The 18,891-nt window shown below is 37.3% G+C and overlaps 1 protein-coding gene across 4 annotated transcripts in view; it reads right to left on the bottom strand.

Annotated features, from left to right (window-relative positions):
- Positions 1 to 218: 218 nt before the first annotated feature.
- IFT88 (intraflagellar transport 88) overlaps positions 219 to 18,891 on the bottom strand; it is a 47,016-nt gene continuing 28,343 nt past the window's right edge. For 3 of the 4 annotated variants that reach the window (XM_010400530.3, XM_019286449.3, XM_019286448.3), the window contains 5 exons: positions 18,204 to 18,269; positions 16,387 to 16,493; positions 10,656 to 10,710; positions 1,863 to 1,958; positions 219 to 1,197 (listed from right to left, as the gene is read on the bottom strand). In XM_010400530.3, coding sequence (XP_010398832.1) covers positions 1,076 to 1,197; positions 1,863 to 1,958; positions 10,656 to 10,710; positions 16,387 to 16,493; positions 18,204 to 18,269 — 446 coding nt within the window. In that variant the 3' untranslated portion in view covers positions 219 to 1,075. Of the gene's footprint in view, positions 1,198 to 1,862; positions 1,959 to 10,655; positions 10,711 to 16,386; positions 16,494 to 18,203; positions 18,292 to 18,891 lie in introns of those variants that run through there. The other variant, XM_019286450.3, reaches the window with a different exon arrangement.

Below are 18,891 nucleotides of genomic sequence, written 5' to 3'. Positions count from 1 at the left end.
AACGGGGCAGTGTTTTTAAAACCTAGAAAAACATTTCATGAAGATACGAAGAGACCTCTCCAGTGTCACTGGCTGGGAAACAGTCTGAGCACCACCACTGAGAAGGAGCACTGAAAATTTTAGAAGACTGAATCCTTGCATTTCAAAGTGCAATACCCAAAGTCTAACTATCAAACCAAACTCATGCCTGAGTTTCAAAAACAAGCCACCTCAGTGAATTAGTTTTGCAAGTATTTATTAGGAAATTCTGAACACCTGACTAATATTTTTCATCTCCCCAAAGTGATTCCTGCTACAGGAATTTAATGTCTCAGTAACTTCAGATCAAACTTGTTCAGTTCATAAGCAAAATGGTGATTTCTGTAACTAACTTCTTTGCCCATACTCAGCTTAGGCTGTAGAAAACTACCACTGTGTGGTTGGTGCCACAATCTCCAACATAAGACTCAAAAGCTGCAGCCTAATTAGCGATTCTGAACAAACCAGGCTGAAATCCTGAAAACTCTGACCACTCAAAATAAAAAAAACAAAAATAAGGACATTGCCAAGAGACTGCAAAATGGTCCTAGTTCATCTAAACTTAGACTAAAATTAAGATGCTTTTTTTGGTATCAGTGCGAAGTGATTTGCTGAATTAGGACCTTAAGGAAGACCAAGGTCATACCCAACATTTTCAGAAGGTCAGTTCACAGAACTTAAATAAATTCTGGCTTTGGATGAAGGATGTGGGATTTTCAACCTTACAAGCATTGCTTCAAGGTATTTTGCATTGCAAGATGAAATTTTAGAGGCTTCTCTGTTTCATATTATCATCGCATTTATCTCTGAAAGCAAAAGCTTTACACATTTGATACAGCTTGCAATGTGTTTGAGTAGTGTAGATCTTATGCATCAGTAAAATAACCTCACCATTATTTTTTTTGCAATTACAAATCCATGTTTGTAACATAAGGTACCACATGTTCAAAGTATTTCACAAAGAGTTTATAAAAATCCACTACAAAATTATCATGAATGAAAAGTTTTTCAGCTAAAACTTTTACAAGGATTAAAAAAGTGATGAGCGCCCCACATGCTATTCTGGAAGCAGATCCTCTCCTAGTTCTTCATCAGCAAAGTCATCCTCCTCTGTTCTTTTTCTTGCTGCTGTTTTTGGTCTTTCTGGTTGTGGGCCAAGTGGATCTGCATAGGAGGCATCTAGGGTTTAAATAAATACATGTGAAACAGTTACAAACTATTTTAGCTTTAACATTAGCTTGTTTTAAACATACAAAATCAAACACGAGATTAGGATTTAGCACTACACATCTGTGTCTTTGAAATGCAGACCAGAAAGAGCATATGAACGCTGAAGGAGAACAAAAACACTGCATTCAGGAACTGAGGCAGGGCACAGAAGCAAAGTTCTTGAGTTCTACTGATGGAAGACGTTTTTTTTTAAATAAATTTCTCTTATGATACTACAGTAAGAAAAAAACTTTGGAAAAGTGCAAGAAACAGCAAGACTGATGACTTGTTTAAGATATGGGTTTTTAGGAAGTACCACATTCCACATGGATTTGGGTTTTTAAACCCCTCTGAACATTCAGTCTTATTGAAGAACTTACGACTGCAGAACTGACTTAAAGGATGCAGCAGACAGACATCGAAAGGACTATTAACACGGGCCACATTCCTTAATATTTACAATTACTTTATAGTGAGCTCTGAACAATGAAGCTAAAGCCTCATTTTCATGAGGAAAATGTTTCCCCAATTATCTAATTTTATATACTCTTCCAATAACTTTTTTTTTCCTCTCTCCTTACTTCTCCTTTCTCTGAGGACCATGAAAGTAAAAAAGGGATAAGATGTCCACTTGCCTATTTCTTTACTGTTGCTACTTTCATAGGGTTCACTTGTTGCAGGCAGAGCTTTTAGTTTGGCACTCAGTCTTTCCCCTTTGGTACCACCACTATCTGGGGAACAGGAAAAAAAAAGAAGACAAATAACATAGTGTTATGTTCTGTGAAACCATGATACAAGAACAACATCAATTCAGCTACTACTATCTGTCAAACTAGACTTGGATGAAACCATCCTTTCATGACAGATACAGTACTCATTTGTAATAGTGGTCTTTAAAACACAGTGGACACTGTGTCCAAGCATGTGTGTGTTAATGTTTTTTAAAAAATGCACACAGCCGTGTTACTTTGGAGTAAACACATTAAAATATTTCTGCTTCGAATGCTGACATTTCAGTTGCTTATAAATTACAGTCACATTTTGGAGTTAAAATAAGCATGATAAATATAAACACTGTCACAATGTACACAGGACATTTCCTATGTTTGTGTGCTTACCAATACACGAGTGTGATCCACCTGCTCAATACTGTCAAGGTTAAATTCAACACTAGGTTTGCTTTTAATTAGAAGAGCATATTTGCCATGTGCTGTCTGCGTGGCAGGCAGGCACAGCTCATGTGTACAGACCATCCTGGTCCTGCACCTCGCTGTAAACACTGCGCTGGCAGCTCAGTTTGCAGCAGGGCCCCAAGGAATGTGTCAGCTCCAAGGGCTGCCTCCTGCACAGACAACATCAGATTAACATTCTCTTGCCACAGCAGTATTCCAGACACTTTAAATGTTCTGTTCACCTCTGAATCTCTTTTTCATGTTCATGGCAAGCTTTCAGTCTCATCTGCTACAACAAATTTTTATGCAATATTTCTTCTCCTAGGAGAAAACATTTTGAGTTTGACTTGGTCTATTTACAAGGTGGGACGTACAGCCAAATAGAGACATGTTCATTTACAACAACAAACAATGTGGGTATTAAAAGTCTTCCATCTGTAAGGAGGAAAGATGGGTTTCATTCAGCAAACATTATTTATAAAGTGTGGACTTGGCAACACATTTCCATTGTCTTATTTACTATAAGTGTTATTTTAACAGATATTGTTGTAATTAAAAGAAAAAAAAAACCCAAACAAAAAAAGCCCCCAAACTTCTACAAAGATGACAAACCTTTATTTCTCTATAAATACTACTGCAGACTTCTGTTTGCTCAGCCCTAAACTGGAAGACAATGTCTCTGCTCCAAGAAAGATCTAATACATACAGTCACATAACAAACAGTCACATAACAAACTTATTATTAAAATAATAACTTCACAAGACACAGATTACAGTTGAAATTTCAAAGCAAGGAAACTGTATTTTAATGTACATCCACTTCCCTAGGGAACTCCCACTTCTCACTGACAGGCTTCATGAAAGAAGTGAATACTTAACAGATTTGAAGAAATGGGGAAAAAACAATGGGTTTTCCTGGAGAGGAACTCAACCAAAGGGCTGTGAAACTACAGAAGGGCCTCCCCTTGATTTCAGTGGGCTCTGGAGAGGCCTGTGCAACAAGGAGGTGAGAGCTGGGCTTCAAAGATGGTGTGGATGAAAATGTTTTGAGGAAAATACAAAATAATCAACAAGAAAAAGAGCAGGATAGAAGTAGGCACAGTCTTGCATAATGGAAAACAAGTCATTTTTAAGATGATAAATAAAGTTGTAAGGAGCAGTAAAGAGATGCAAAGACAGGAACAATACAGCCAACTACACTAGGGGAAGACTGAACTAGTCAAAGAAACTCCACAGGTTTAATTGGTTGGTCCCAGAAAGGAAGAACTGGATGTAATGAAAATAAAAGAGGAGGAAGATGGCATACCAAATGTTTTCAGTTGTGAAGGAGGAAAATACATGGGTGTCAGCACTACTACCAAAGGAAGGTGAAAGACTTTATATTAACTGAAGGAAGGAAGAAAAGGATGTTAGACAAACCAAACTGAGTGGGATCAACATGATACCCACCAGTTACCTGCACCTCTTCCTGCCCTAAAAAAATACAGTTGAAAACAAAGGCTTCCTTGGACATTCTAGGACCCTGAAGTTTTATTAGGGCTACATCCAAGAAGGGAATGAGGCAGTAAGTCCAAAATGTGAAGCCCTTTCATTTACTCTGAACTTGTCAATCTAGACCCACCCTACCACAGGAAGGAGCACCCTGCCCTTTCTGCTCCGTGTCGTATCCCCCTCCACATGCTGTCCAGTTGTAGCAGGCTGTGCTGGAGCAGGTTCCTAGTACATTTAAAACTAACCTGATGAAACCCTTTTCTCAGGTAGATCAGCAAAGTAACACAGCTCACCTTACTTCTGTATGACCATTATATCTAGCAAGAGTGAAGGGAAGGTTAACAACTCTTCTGGTTAGTTCTTCACATTCAGTTTAAATTAGGCTAATGTGCAAAACCACATCAAGTCTCTATGGACTGCAGTATGCTCTAAGCATACCTAAAAATGTGGAAGAGGAGCACCTTTTATTTTAAAGTGCATCCAGAAGAAAGTAAGAGCTGCTCGACACCATCTGCATTACATGGAGTTGTCAGACAGCAGCTCAGGAAGTGAGAGGTCTGGCTTCAATGCCTTCCTTCACCTGAGGGAGTTCAAATCCACACTTCCAGCTTTTCAGAATGTCCTAGCTGTTGAGCCATTTGGGGTAAGCTGTTCTTGACACTCTGCCATGGGATACAGAACTTGGCTGCCAATATGGCAGCTATTACAAATTCTGTTGACCATATAACACGATCTGCCAGAAGTCTAAATCTCATCTCAAAATTACTTTTTGTAGTTCTGTTTGCAGACGAATCATTGGCATGTTTTTATTCAGTATACATTCACACATAATTTGGCAATGTTAAGGAATATAAGCCTTTTGGTATCCTACAGTGAAGAGAATTCTACAGTGGTAGAATTTTGGTATCCTACAGTGACGAGAACTTCAGGGAAGGAGTTGTTTTTAAAGCATTTTATCACAGACATGCATACTTTTGGGACGCAAGTTTTACTATTTCTGCTCACCGTTCCCTGCTGCTCTCACCCCATCTAGGAGAAAGATTTTATATACATTTATATACCTTTTGAATTATGGGAATGAAACTAACTTTCACTAAAATAATACACAGAAGAAAACAAAGCTAACATTGGGACAAAGGACAATAATAAAAACTCTGGATGAAAAGCTTTATTTGTAGTTTTTCTCTACTAAGAGCACAGCTTTGAGTATTAACATCTGATTGTACCTACAATCAGAGGACTACAGGTAGATATTTCTGAAACTGCAAATTAATTCTCTCTGTATTAAACTGTACACAAACACCTGCCCCTGATTCAAGGCAGCTTTTGAATAATGGAAGACCCCTGCTAAACTAAATTGCTCTCTGCATCTAAGGAAAGCTTCACTGCAACGAATAGTCAGTCACTCCTTATTTATTAATTTATTGGGCTTTTATTAAATAAGTTATTACTGTAGTTCATGTGGAGGCCAGCCCCACTGTACTCACTTTGGGGTGACAATAGGGACACATCCACATGAACTGACTGCAGGAACATGGCTCCAGATTTCAGTTGAAAAAGCAACAAGAACTGATTAAGAAGAGCTGGTCAATATATTTTTAAAATCTAATTTATAAATATATCTACTCTGTAAAATTATTATATTTGAGAGTTGGATTATCATGCTGACTTTACATTCCCCTCACAGTCTGTGTTCAACAGCCTTAACTAAGGACTATGCATGGAAAGACATAAATAATACAGTCTGCATGCTGATATCATTTACAGTGCATTCCTTCCTCTCATCTGTTTAAAAGTCATGGACATAGTATTATATTTAGGATATTTAAATTATTCTATTAGAATTGTTTCATTCATTTAGATTTGTTCAGTGTCTTACAAAAACTAATTTGAACTAATTCCTTCACATAGAACTTGGACAGGAATAAAAAAGAATCAAAATATAAAACCTAATTTTAAAAAATGGCTAATTTTATATGGCAGAACAATGACTAATGCAACATACTGCAAAAGTTAGCCTATTTGGTAATAGTCCTATTTTAAGTAGTGATTTCTAGCAAACAAGATTCTCAATCTTTTTATCTTTCTGTACTTCCTGTGTCACACGATAGCTGGGTGTACTTCAACACATAAAATCCATGGTATTTGTATGTATTTTTTAAAGGAATCTAACTAGTTGCAATTACAGTGATGAGACTACTGCACTGGAAATTCCTCCAGGAATCACAAGGGACATAAATTAGAATTTTTAGTACCGTTTCACTCATAAAGAAAAGACAACGAAGGGTAAGATTGTTTGGTAATCTGCCTCTTCGGTCAAATGTTTCTGTAACAAAGAGCACAGTTGGCTAATGCTCCACCAAATCCAGAATGTGTTTTAAGTGCACCTCTGCGTATCTTTCATATTTGGGATGAAGACACCATCTTTGGAGCAGAATGGGCATTGGTTTGACCAAAGAGAAGAGTAAGTTCAGTGTAGAAGGCAGAATGTTATATTAAAACTGTGAAAGAGCGTAAGAAGTAGATGCAATTTATAACTTCACTGCTGTTCATTTTGATTTGAAATTCTGTTAAATGAAAATTGTTTGTGGTGTGTCAGTTCAGCTAATTCCTTAGGTGGGTTCAGAGCAGAAAACAGATTAAGATATTCTCTTCATTTCAAAAGATTTTCCCTTCTCCATTAATTAAGAAAACTTTTTTCCTATTTTGCACACACAGACAATGGAACCATTCCACAATGACTTATAATTAATGAGGCATCAACAGGCACACAAAGCCTAGAAAATATAAATTATTGTCATGTCCTGGCTGCAGGGTAACAAGAAAATCTCTTATCTCTGTCACAGTCAGGATTATTTGGCATGCCCATGGCTCTAACATGTAAGACATACTTCCATAATATATGAGGATATCCCTATGGGATGGTAAAGGGTGTTTGAATATGGGAAATTTTTGGGGATGGACAAACTGACACAGTCACCAGTGAAATGAAAAAGGAAAAAGGCACCTAAATTATTCCCATGTGGTTTATTTTCCAAATTCATCCTGACAGGCTTAGGTAACAAGAAGAATGCAAAGTAGGCAGCCTTTCATCTTCTGAATTCAACACTGCTTCTTTGGGCTCCTGTCCGAGACTGCACGGCTCCTCTCATCCAGCACAAAACTCCCCATTCAGAGAGCTGGGCAAATGCAGAGACCAAGTAAACACTGCCATGGGAATGGAATCCTTAACGTCATACTTTGCCTTATCTACCTATATAAAGGCATTATGCTATTAAACAGGAAAAATCTCTTATGGTAGTAAAAACCACAGTGCACCAACTTCTAAATTCTGGATGTTACAATCATATATCTACAAAACACAGAAAAGTGAGTATGAAAACAAGAGAAGATTATTGGAAAGAAAATCTTTGACAACTGCCTAAACTCAAATGCACTGTTAGCTCCCTTCAAGGCTTTGTGGTTTTGGTTTTTTCTTTCTCCTTTCTTAAATTAAAAAGAGTAATTTTAATAGGACTGTATCAATGTAATTTGCTTCCAACATAAGTAAGATTGAAAACCATAAATCTGATAATTTTGGGGAGAAGAAAATTTCACTTTTTATAGTGAGTGACAAATGTGTTCAATTTTGGGTAGGCATTTTAGATTTAATGCTTATTTTTCTCACAAGACAAGAGCAGACTTTAACTGACATTGACATACACGTCAGTTTCCTTGGCCTCTCTGTTTCCATTCTGTCTACCATTCATGCACACACCAATCATATTGCTGAAACTGTGCTTTGGTGCATCTCATACACCTTCTGCTTTAATTTATATTGGCAAAGTACTGGATGCCCTATGAAGTACAAGCCTTGCTGGCTTAGTTCTCTTTCTTCTTAGCTTCCTCTTTAAAAGCAATTGCAGATCATATTTCCTAAAACAAGGAAACCTGAATTATTAATACTCTTAATATAAATAGCTATATAGGGACAAAATACTTGGGGGGAAAAATCTGTTAGGAATACTAGCAAGCATAGGGACAGCGAGCTGGTAGCAGAAAAAAAAATAAAACAGACATCATACCTAAAATATTTGGAATGCATACAGACTTCAGTTAGCTAGTGAGTACTTTAATTTACCTAGTAAGTACTAAACTAAGGAGGATTCCATGTTTCACTGGGTTTAGTAATGATGGCAAATCCTTCATACACTGTAGGAAAATGATGCCTTTTGGTCTTGGCAACACCACTGGAAAAGACTAACCTTAAAATGTATACAAATGTTTCTTTTTTTATTTTTCCTCCTTTTGAAGTCATTAGTTTATCAAAAGCATACTAATACTATGAAATAAAATAACCCATGTTTATATTTCGTATGTGTCTTCACACAGGCCATGTACAGAAATTTATTAACCTGCAAATTACAGCTCATAACCCAGGTGAATAACGCCAAGCACTGGACAAAATAAAATGTCTGGGTGTTCAGGTTTCTCTTAGCCATCCTCAGTACAATGTGGACAAACACAGTCCTTAACATCTGATGCTGTGAGTGTCCGGTTCCTTCACTGATAAGTCTCCCCAGAGTCAACATCACCAGTTAAAATGTACCCAGCGCCTTTGACTCATTCTAAAAATACTTCTAAGTAGTACAGCTCACCACAACTTTTAATTAAGAATCCCAGCAGGAAGTTAACTCTAGGCTCACTACAGGACCTTCTTTGTACCTCTGCTTGTTTGCCGAGTAATTTCCAGAAAGGCTGGATCTTTGGCACTGCACTTGTATAATGGAGACTTCTCAAACATGCTCTTACACACGCTTGTTCCCAAACTCTGGATTTTTCCACTCTTTCATACATTTGACATAGTATCTTGAGCAACAATCTAAGAATTACTGATAGGGTAAATTCTAGGTCAATTCTGATCCTGCTTAACCTCTCATCCTCTTTCTTATTTTTTTAAAATTAAAAAAAAAAAAAAAAAGAAGAAGAAAGAAGACAACTGTCCATAGATACTTCTGTCTTTAAAAGAAATACTGACAAACTGGTAGTTTGGGGGATTAATGTTGTTTTAGCATCTTTTCAGTATGAGCCTTATTATATCTTCTTTTGCTTAATTACTGAGTCACTTGCTACTGAAACATACCCCTTTTTCACTAATGAGGGTGGGGATAATTACAAAATAGAGCTGGAAGAGACCTTCTGTGCTATTTGCCTACCCACCTGATGCAAAGTTTTGCCCATCTGTAAACACCCTTGCCTGTTACCAATGCTGCTCTTCATTTCTATTTACTATATACCAAAGTGGTCTCTGCTTTATGACAGAGATCAGGGACCAATCCTGTCTCACACTGCTGTTTTGTTGGCTGCCTGATTGTAGGGGTTTATGTAACAAAGGAGAGCCCAGAAACATTTCTATCCCTCTCTGTTACTTAAATAAAGAATTACTTTGGCCTGAGGCCCAGAACAGGTAAAATTTAATCCTAGGTGAATGGTTGTTTCTTCCACACATCAAGAGATTATTTAAGAGCTTCTCTAGTGAAACTACTGAGCTGAAAAAGGAATGAGATCTCTCTCAAGCACCTAATACTCACTCTTAACCTTTAGAGAATCCAGGAAAGCAGTCTTCATAAATGTAACAGCATTCTAAGGTCATCTTCAGATTATGTTAGCAATTGCCATGACTTTTCGTGACCCTATAGAATTCGATAAGGGTAGGAAAATATCTGCTACGTAGGTGGAGAAATAAAATTACCAAATAAGAAAAAAATATCATAACATATTTCTCTGTAAAAGGAAGGGAAGAGAGGCAAGAATTTATAGGGGATATCTTCTGATGAGACCCATTGATACCAAGATAAACCAAACGCAGAATACAAATAAACCATTTCCTTTTTGGGTCAAAAGATGGATTTTTTTTTTCCAGGTGGCTGAAGTAGCCTGAAATCTGCTAGCTTCCTTAGACCAGCAGTGGGGGACTGTTAGGTTTACATTACTAATTTCATGGATTTAATAATGGGAGGGAAAAATCATTAGTTCTGCAATATGCAGGCTGCCTAGCACAGGAAAGATGAAACAGGACAGTTTCCTGACTTACACTGCAAGAGTTTTATATTTATGGAAATCAGCACTGTGAATCTGTAGAAGCAGAGAGACTGAGTAGTCAGAGAGAAAGCTTTCTTCTAGGGAAGACTCCAGAACTTCAGTTCTGCTATACAGAGAAAAGGGGAAGGATGAGCTCAAAGATAGTTAAGGATACGTTATCCTCATTAGAGAGCTGGCTGCACAGAACAATCTGCTGAACTTGTAACAAGCACCTAATATAGTAGATTACATGGCAGGCACAGAATTCCCTTTCCTTCATGTTAAATAAAGAAACAATGAATTCCTATTTTCCATGGCTTGTGTGTTCTGTTTTGTTATAATAAATGATTCCTTATAGTAAATATTCTGAAGTTAAAAATGTTCAAATACCAAGTTAATGGGATAAAAACATTCAAGTCCACAGTACTGAAAGCAATCATAAATTTAGCTTTAGGTATACACTAAGATCTGTATATAGAACACAAATGTTAGACCAAATCCATGCTACTGTACCACTTGCGATTTCATACAGCACTGAGAAAATCAAAACGTATGAAACAAAATTTGTGAAGTACTTACATATTACTCAGTGCATATTTGTGTGCTTATCAGAATGACAGGAGCCTTTACAAACACTTTCAGAAAATCTATTTTCTTCAGGATCCTGTCAAAACTGGTATTTATGCAGAGGCATTGACTACTTACCACCACTTCCTTCTTTGCGGCCACGTGCACTGCCATCTCTGCCAGATTTAATGCGCTGCAGAACAGTGGAAAAGGTTTGAAAAGAACAGAACAAAAAAACCCATTTAGTAATATATATTAGAGATAATTACTGAAAATTAAACTCAGCTTATTAATAAAACAGTAGGAGAATGTTAAACTAGACTTACTACACTGTAACTACTAAAGCTTGTTTTTCCACACACAAAATTGTCCTTAAAGTCAGGGTTAAATCCAATGTTTATATGAAACAAGAGTTCTGTGAAATTCAAATAGAATATCTCAATAAATTATTTTTCTTCAGATAAAATTTATACAAGGAATGTGCATAAAAATAGTTCAGATGTTCTTTTGTAAAGTACAGCTGAAAAAACAGGCAACAGAGCCCTCCTTGCATGAGTTCAAAGTAGCCTTTGCCTATTAACATCTTGTAAATCCCACAAGCATTTTATTATTGTAAAGACTCAAAAGGGAGAAGTTGGGGAATCTATAAAAAGAACTATTCACCCTATGGATCTTGGATTTTGAGTTTTTGGCACAGAACTGTATTTCACAGCAAAATTTAATTTGCTGTTGAGTGTTAAATGCAAGATAAAGGAGAAGGTAAATACTTTAAAAGCTATGTTTAAAAAGTCAGCTCTCTTGTGCAGGGGAAGGTATCATAAACATCTTCCAGCTGTGTTTTTTTGAGTGTTATTTGAAAACTTCAACAGTTTATCAAAGCAATACCTTTGTATGACATGGCAGACTTAGCTCTTCTGGCAAAACACCAAATTTCTTATACATACATCTTGTCAATTATAAGAAGGGACACCTCAGCGAGGGACTTTTTGACAGGTAGGTACAAAAACTTGATGTTTAAAGCACTCAGCTATTAATAAAGTATCTCTGCATCTTATTTCAAAATATGAATTCAGGATCTGATTAAAACACAGATCAATTCTTCAGGTCAATTACTGTAACTTCTTCACTCCATTTTTCACCCGAAAAATATCATGAAGTCTGGCAAAGTTGGAATGATACCAAAGAAGTGAAAGAACTTTCAAGATTAATGCCAACAGAAAAAGGAAGAACTCTTAAATCAAAACCCACAGGAGTCAGACAGGAAAGCATTGAGCCTAGTGTGAAACCAGGACTGGTCTTGGAGCAATTCAGTCTGGGACCAGAATTTCTCACACTTTTTTATTTATTTTGGGAAATCCTCAAGTCTAAAATATGTTCTCTGAATTTTGGATTAAACATCCTTTTCACAGCCCAGTGAAGTAGCATATATCAATCCTTCAGGAAGCCTGTCCAGACTCTCCAACTATTGAATGACTGACAGCAAGTCTGACAGCAGAAGCTCAGCTTCTGTCTGCCCAAGGGAAGCGGTCCCTATGTGACAGTGCCCTCTTGGCATTTACATCCTACGATTTTCCTCCCAAAATATTACGTAAGAACTACAGCTTAAACATATGATTAACTCCTGTAAAATTCCAAGTGAGTAGTTTGTAAGTAATCCCACACTAAAAGCAGACATTCAAAATAGGTTTCCACCCTAAAAATGCCTTTTCTCCCATGACTGCAAAAGACATTTAGGATGGTTAGCCCAGATGTGGATGCCTGAAGGTAAAGGCAGTAAGGCTCCTCCAGCATTTGCACCTCTCATCACTGCTTCTCACCACACCCCATCAGCCCCTCGTTCTCAGCCATTAAGCTCACTCAACAGAAATAAACAGTAATCTGTGCACACAGCAGTGCCAAGGAGGCTCTGTGAACTTTTACACTATTACCTGTCTTTTTTAGAGTGAAATATGAAAAAGGAAGACTAATGCAGTAAAAAACAAAACCAAACAAAGCCCCCAGCCCCCTTCCCCCCTCAAACGCTCCAACATATGAAGGTTGCAGTAAAAATTGAATGCTGTGAGAAGCAGGGCGAAAAATTTCTATAGGGAATGAACTCCACAGATGTTCCTACATTCTTGGCTGGAAGTATTTAACAACTTGTCCATATTTGAGAACTGAGGGAAATAAGTACTCCAGAATATTTATTTTGGTATAAAGTCCATGTGGATATACTTATTCTGAAAAAACAATGCCAAAATAGAAAATTTTGATAAATTTCTACAGGAAGACAAAGTCTGCGTGCAGACTGTGAAACGCAGGTATACTACACTAGCATTTTACCTATTTTGTCTTCACTGGGTGCAATTGAGAAGTCAAGGGTTAGTCTAAAACAGGGAGCAGGAATTGAACTGTATCTGGTACTGCTAACTGAAACCAGTATTCCTGTTGGAAACTTAGGTGGTGAAATATTAAAATTTGGTAATTTTAGAACTTGAAAGTATAGTTTATGACTGTATGGTCATGGATGACAGAAGGAACTTCTTAGGAAAAAAAAACCCCTAGTAATTTCCAAAGCCAGATGGTAGAGAGAAGACTAAGAAACCACACACACACATGTCCCCAACCAAGAACAAAACAAAAAAACCCTTCCCAAACACAAAACCAGAGGATGGGAACCCAGATGTAACATCAATAGCAAAAAAAGGAACTGCAGGGCTATTATTTGCAAGACAGCACTGATGTAGAGGTTGTCACAGAAAGATACTCCACTACTAATGCAGGGCAGCCGCATACTAAATCGCAGCATCCCCCATAACATCTTTTCTTAGAGTCTTTGCTCCTTTACCAACTACAACAGTGCTCATTTTAAAGAAAACTGTGTCAGTGGGTTCCTTGGGAGCAGAAGTTGTTCCTTTCCTTTGGGAGGAAGTTGGAAAGTTTTCAGTGTGTGGCGGAGGAGAAAGCCAGAAGAAGGAGATGGGAGCATGTCCCACCAAGACAAGGAGATGCAGGAAGGAGTAGAAAGCAACCCATCAGACTTCATTTGAAGAGAGCATACTAGGAACCACAGGGGCAGAGTTTTGCTGCTATTCAGAGCTTAGTCAGGATGGAAACACTGGTCTGTCTGCAGGAATGAAGTTAACAGAACGGACAAGAAACCTGTTTTATTTTATTATTGACGATTTTGAGGGGGCACAAAGGCAAGAGGAGTGTTTGTCTGGGGTTTGTTTGGGTTTTTTAAACCTACTGCATTTCATTTTTATCTGCTTAAATGAAAATTGCTTTAGTTTAAATTACAGTACAATCAGGCTTATTCAAAAGGCTGAATAAAAACTTTTTTTTCTTTTCTGGGTAACACACTAGAGGAAATATTTAAGCAGATCTACCGTAAAGCTTTAACTAATTAAAAGTGCCCTCACAGACACCTTATGTGGTCTAGACAGATCTGTTCTAAGACCCCTCTACTCTCTTCTCCTGAGACTCTACCTGGAATTGTGTGTCCAGTTTGGGGCATCCAATGTAAGGACATGGACATGTTGGAGAGGACCCAGAGGAGGGCCATGAAGATGAAAAGAGATCTGAAGCACTTCTCCAGTGAAGACAGGCTGAGAGAATTGAAGTTGTTCAGCCTGGAGAGGAGAAGAATCTGGGCAAATATTGTTGTGGCCTTTCAATACTTAAAGGGGTCTTACAAGAAATATGGGGACACACTTTTTACTAAGGCCTGTGGTGACATGACAAGGAATAATGAAAACTGAAACTTTAAACTGAAAAGGGGTAGAGAAGGAGAAAAAATATGACAAGGATGGTGGGACACTGGAACAGGTTACCTGGTGAAGCTGTGGATGCCCATTCCTGGAAAGGTTCAAAGTCAGGTTCGATGGGGCTTTGAGCAACATGATAGTGGCAGGTGACCCTGCCCACAGCAGGAGGGCTGAAACTACATGACCTTTAAATGTTCCTTCCAACCTAAACCATTCCGTGTTCCTGCTTTGCAAGGTCAGTGTTGTGACAGGATAGAGTTGAGAGGCTCTTAAACAGGAATACTGAAATGCAAGACACAGAGCGAGCTTTCTACGTCATGGCTGAATTATGATCACTATTGAAGTCTAGCAGTCTAAACCAACTATGCAATAATTTGGGCTACCACGAGTTTGTGTTGGATCCCACTGACACTTCTGTCATTCAGGTACGACTTAATGAATTCCCTTAATGCAATGAAGTCAGAATGAATAAAACCTGTTACTAAATTCTCTGTCACTAAAATCTGAAGTTACTTAGATGATTCAAATTTAAATACTCTATCAGTAGCTTTTTCCTCACCAGGAAGTACAGAAATCTGTTTGGAAAAGCTCCCACTTCCCATATGTAATAAACAGAAAGAGATATGACAATTTTTTTAAAATTGTATTCCAATACCAACTTTCTTAAAGAAAAAAAGCTATTTTCCTTAAAATCCTTGACATGTGCCCATCTATAATTAACACCTTCAGTGCAAAAAAAAAAAGGCCAGCATTACATGCAAGGAAATAGCCTTTCCATCTCCAGGGACCTCTCTCTCTCTTACTAGCTAAAAATAATTCCGTTTCAACTGGTTTTGTTGGTGAGCTTTCTCAAGTAAAGCACTGAGGTACTGAAAGTTACTGCAGTGGACTATGTATTATCACTGACATTGAACTGATTAGAAGCCAAGCAAAGCCTCTTTAACACATTTCAGTGAATCTCTTAATTATGAATTCTGCAGAATAGGAACATTATACCTGGTCATCTGTTTTGCTTACTGATACAATTATGGGGAGACATGGAGGAATATTAATCCCACTACAGCTGTGGACTGCTTTCTTTCGTCCATTTTCCCAAGCGCTTTAAATTTTACATTTACTGAAAAACCCAATCAGTACACTTCAGCTAGCCCCTCAAAGTGTGGTTGTAGCGTGAAGTTGGAATCCCTCAGTCAGTGTTTCCCCTTGTGAGCTTCATTTTTAAAATGTCCTAGTGTTCATGTGCATACTCAAACTCCCTGGAACTTAAGCATAAGTAGCTAAGGATGCATGTACACATCATCTGGCATCAAAAGGGACCAATAAGTGTTACTAAGAGCAGAGTAAATTAGTTAAGACTTAATGTATCCTAATGTGACTATGCAGCTTTGAGGCAATTCTCTGGATAGACAAAACAAGCTTGAATACTTTTCAGCTCAACAGGATGGATAATGCTTTTTCAAACAAGCAGCTGTTTTTAATTTTAAAATCTCACTTTATCACCAGAATAGCAAGAAAACAATGCACGAGTGCACACACACACACACAAACATGAGCTCACTCTTCTGAACAGAACACAAGTTATGATCTCATACCTTTCACAGCCTGTTACTTTTCCATGGAATTTTTTTCCAGTTTAAAAATTGGCAGTCACATGAATAGTTTACTTCTACCTATATAATATGTCAATGCTGCAGTTCAGTGTATAACAAAAAAGGAGTTCTTCTACATGGACAAATTCTCAGGCTTCCCATCTCTCCCTATAGTTGCATTATTACTTGGCTCATAAATACACTAAAGTATTAAATAAAATCTGGCAAGAAAGTAGGAAAGACGACATTCCAAAGACATTGAATTATGCGAGTGGCTCCGGCATTCCCACCATGTCCACATAGTCTGTCTTTCACTAGTATTTAAAAATCACAGAAAATCTGGTGCTCAGAAACTATTCAGACAGATGTAAGACTGATCTGTAACTTAAAACTAAACCCCCCAGAACCCCAAAACACAGGCCTCTGTAAACCAGGAAGTTAACAACACATTGTATCTTGAAGTATCATAAACACTATTTTAGCTTCATCTATGCCTGCAGCAATTCTGCATAATATACAGAGAAACAAACTTACCTGCTCTCTTATTTCTTTTAATTTTTCTGCTTTCTTAAGCTTTGTTATATATTCCTGGACTTCTTTCAGCCCCATGTCTGTGCAGAGACGAACTAAAAATCGGAGGCCTAATTGGAAAGCAAAGCATTGTTAAAAAAAGACTTACAAGGAGATCAAACTACAAGTGCACCCTGACAGAACTGGACATGCAGAATGCCAAACAGTGCAAATAACTGCAAACAAGGCAACTCCAGTCCAGCACCACTACACGAGTTGTGATATTTTGCAAGTAATTCAACATTTTCTCTGTGTCTGTATCCATGAACAGTACAAATACCACTGGTATATGTGGAAGGCACAAGGCATACTAAGTCATTTGGCCCAGAAGTCTTGGCATTCGCAAAATATTTTGGAAGCTGGAAAGCATAGAAATGATACTAAGATATTTCTGAGGAGCTGGTATCAAGAGAATTCGGTTGAAAACAATTTTGCAAATGCCAAGTGAATCAAAATGGGGTTTTTTTGCTCTGGCTGTGGCTGATTTTTTAAAGAGTAATATTTATAGAATTAAAAAACCCCAACAAAGCTGACATGAAAATCAACTGTAACTGTATGATTGAACCAAAAGAACCCCTAAAAACATTCTCCTGAGACACTCTACCAAACTCTGAAAACATTGTTGGTATTCCTGTGTGTTTGTCAACATTCCTTTCAAAGAATGGAAGCAGAAACAAGCAGGACATGATCCATTCTCTCCGGACTGCTTTCACAAACGTTATTCATTTTGTGCTAAGTTAGTTCTCTGCTGGTTTAGGAAGCCAATGGTCAGGGAGGGATGAGGGAAGAACCATTGTTTCAGCAGTAGAAAACTTAAACCAGTTAAATTGTCTTGCCTAACTCCTGCCTCCATTTGTGAAATTTGTAGAAACTACATTCAGAAACATATTTGCATTCTAAAAGGTTTACTAAATGCCCCTCTGAAATATGTGTGACCAACATGAACATGATATTTTGTTTATAACTTTGAGGAGTAATAGCAATGAATTTCACTTGTACAAGAGAGCTGTGTGATTCCTCTTTAAAAAAGCAATACATTTGTTAAAGGAGAACGATATGATTTTAAAATAAAATACAATGAATGTTCTTCCCACATTGCATCCGAAAGCACAGACTTGTTGGCGACAACCTTGTGTTTTGGAATTTGTGAGGCACAGTGTGGGATGGAAGAGAATGTTTAGACAACCACTGACAACCCTTATTTTCTACAGGGCTTTTTTATTTAGAATACAGGTGTGACTGATTTTGCAAAATGTCCTACTCTTCAAAGTTATGTTTCCCGCAGTTTAGTTTGAAATCCTTTATGGATTTTCCAGAGACTGTTTGACCAACTATAGTTAAAAACTCAGCAACAAAATCTCACCCTCTACATTTTTTTGGAAACCCTGACTTAGGTAAAACTCAGCAATAAGATGTTCTCTTATCTAGAAATTTACAGCAGGAGTTTCAACTAGCAGGAACTACAAGTACAAATAGTTGTATTTTTTCGTAAGATTAAATAAGTAACATAGTTATAACATTTAGGACATATGTACAAGAAAGAACTCATCCACCAATGCAACTCAGTTAGTTTATTTTAATCACTCTTCTTCAGCAGTAACCTCATATTTCTTAAATCACCCTTCAGTGCTGTCATAGAAAACATGCAGCATTAGCATGAATAAAAATGTTAGTTAATGGAAGTATTTTCATACGAAAAATACATCACATGATTACTAACACACCTATTCAATGTAACAAAGTTTCCTTTGATAGTTACACCGCTGAATGAAACAACTTACATTCAACATTCTCTGGGAATTTTCTGTGAATGACTTTGTATTTCTCCAGAGCTTTCTGGTAGTTACCTGCAAACAAAACAAACATCTCCTATCCACACATTCAAACATAAAAAAGAATATCAATTCATCTTTTTAGTTAGAGTAAATGATTTAATATTGTAGGTCCAAATTTGGTAAGACCAAACTGAACATTCTTTATTAAATGATAGTAAAAATTAAGAGCATCTGAAACAGTCCAAATCACTCTGTAAATAACAGAATCAATGAGGAGGAGTTTCCTGATTTTTGCTTTTTTTTGACCTTCCTCTATGACAGCATTGTTCTACAACACAACTACTAGAGGTGCTGTATCAGCCTAACAGGACTTATCAGAGACTGCAAATGTATGGATTGGTCAAACAGAAATATCTAAAAGCTGAGCTCAGCATGTCCTTCCTCCCATCAAAATACAAACTGTGTGGCTCTCCCATCCTGGATCTGGTAGTGAAGCAATTATTCCTGAAGACTTTTGCCCTCAATTTTGACTCAGACTGATTGAAAGGGCTGATTGACCCATGAATTTAAAACATCATATCCATAAAATACTTGACAAAAAAGTTTGTTGAGACATGTGAACATGATAAACTGGGAATTTTACCAATAAATTATAAACAATCTAAAATACAGTCAAACCCACTGTGTTTCTTTG

The sequence above is a fragment of the Corvus cornix genome, chromosome 1, assembly GCF_000738735.6.
Source record: "Corvus cornix cornix isolate S_Up_H32 chromosome 1, ASM73873v5, whole genome shotgun sequence".
Taxonomy (NCBI): domain Eukaryota; kingdom Metazoa; phylum Chordata; class Aves; order Passeriformes; family Corvidae; genus Corvus; species Corvus cornix.
This window is presented reverse-complemented; position numbering and strand designations above follow the sequence as displayed.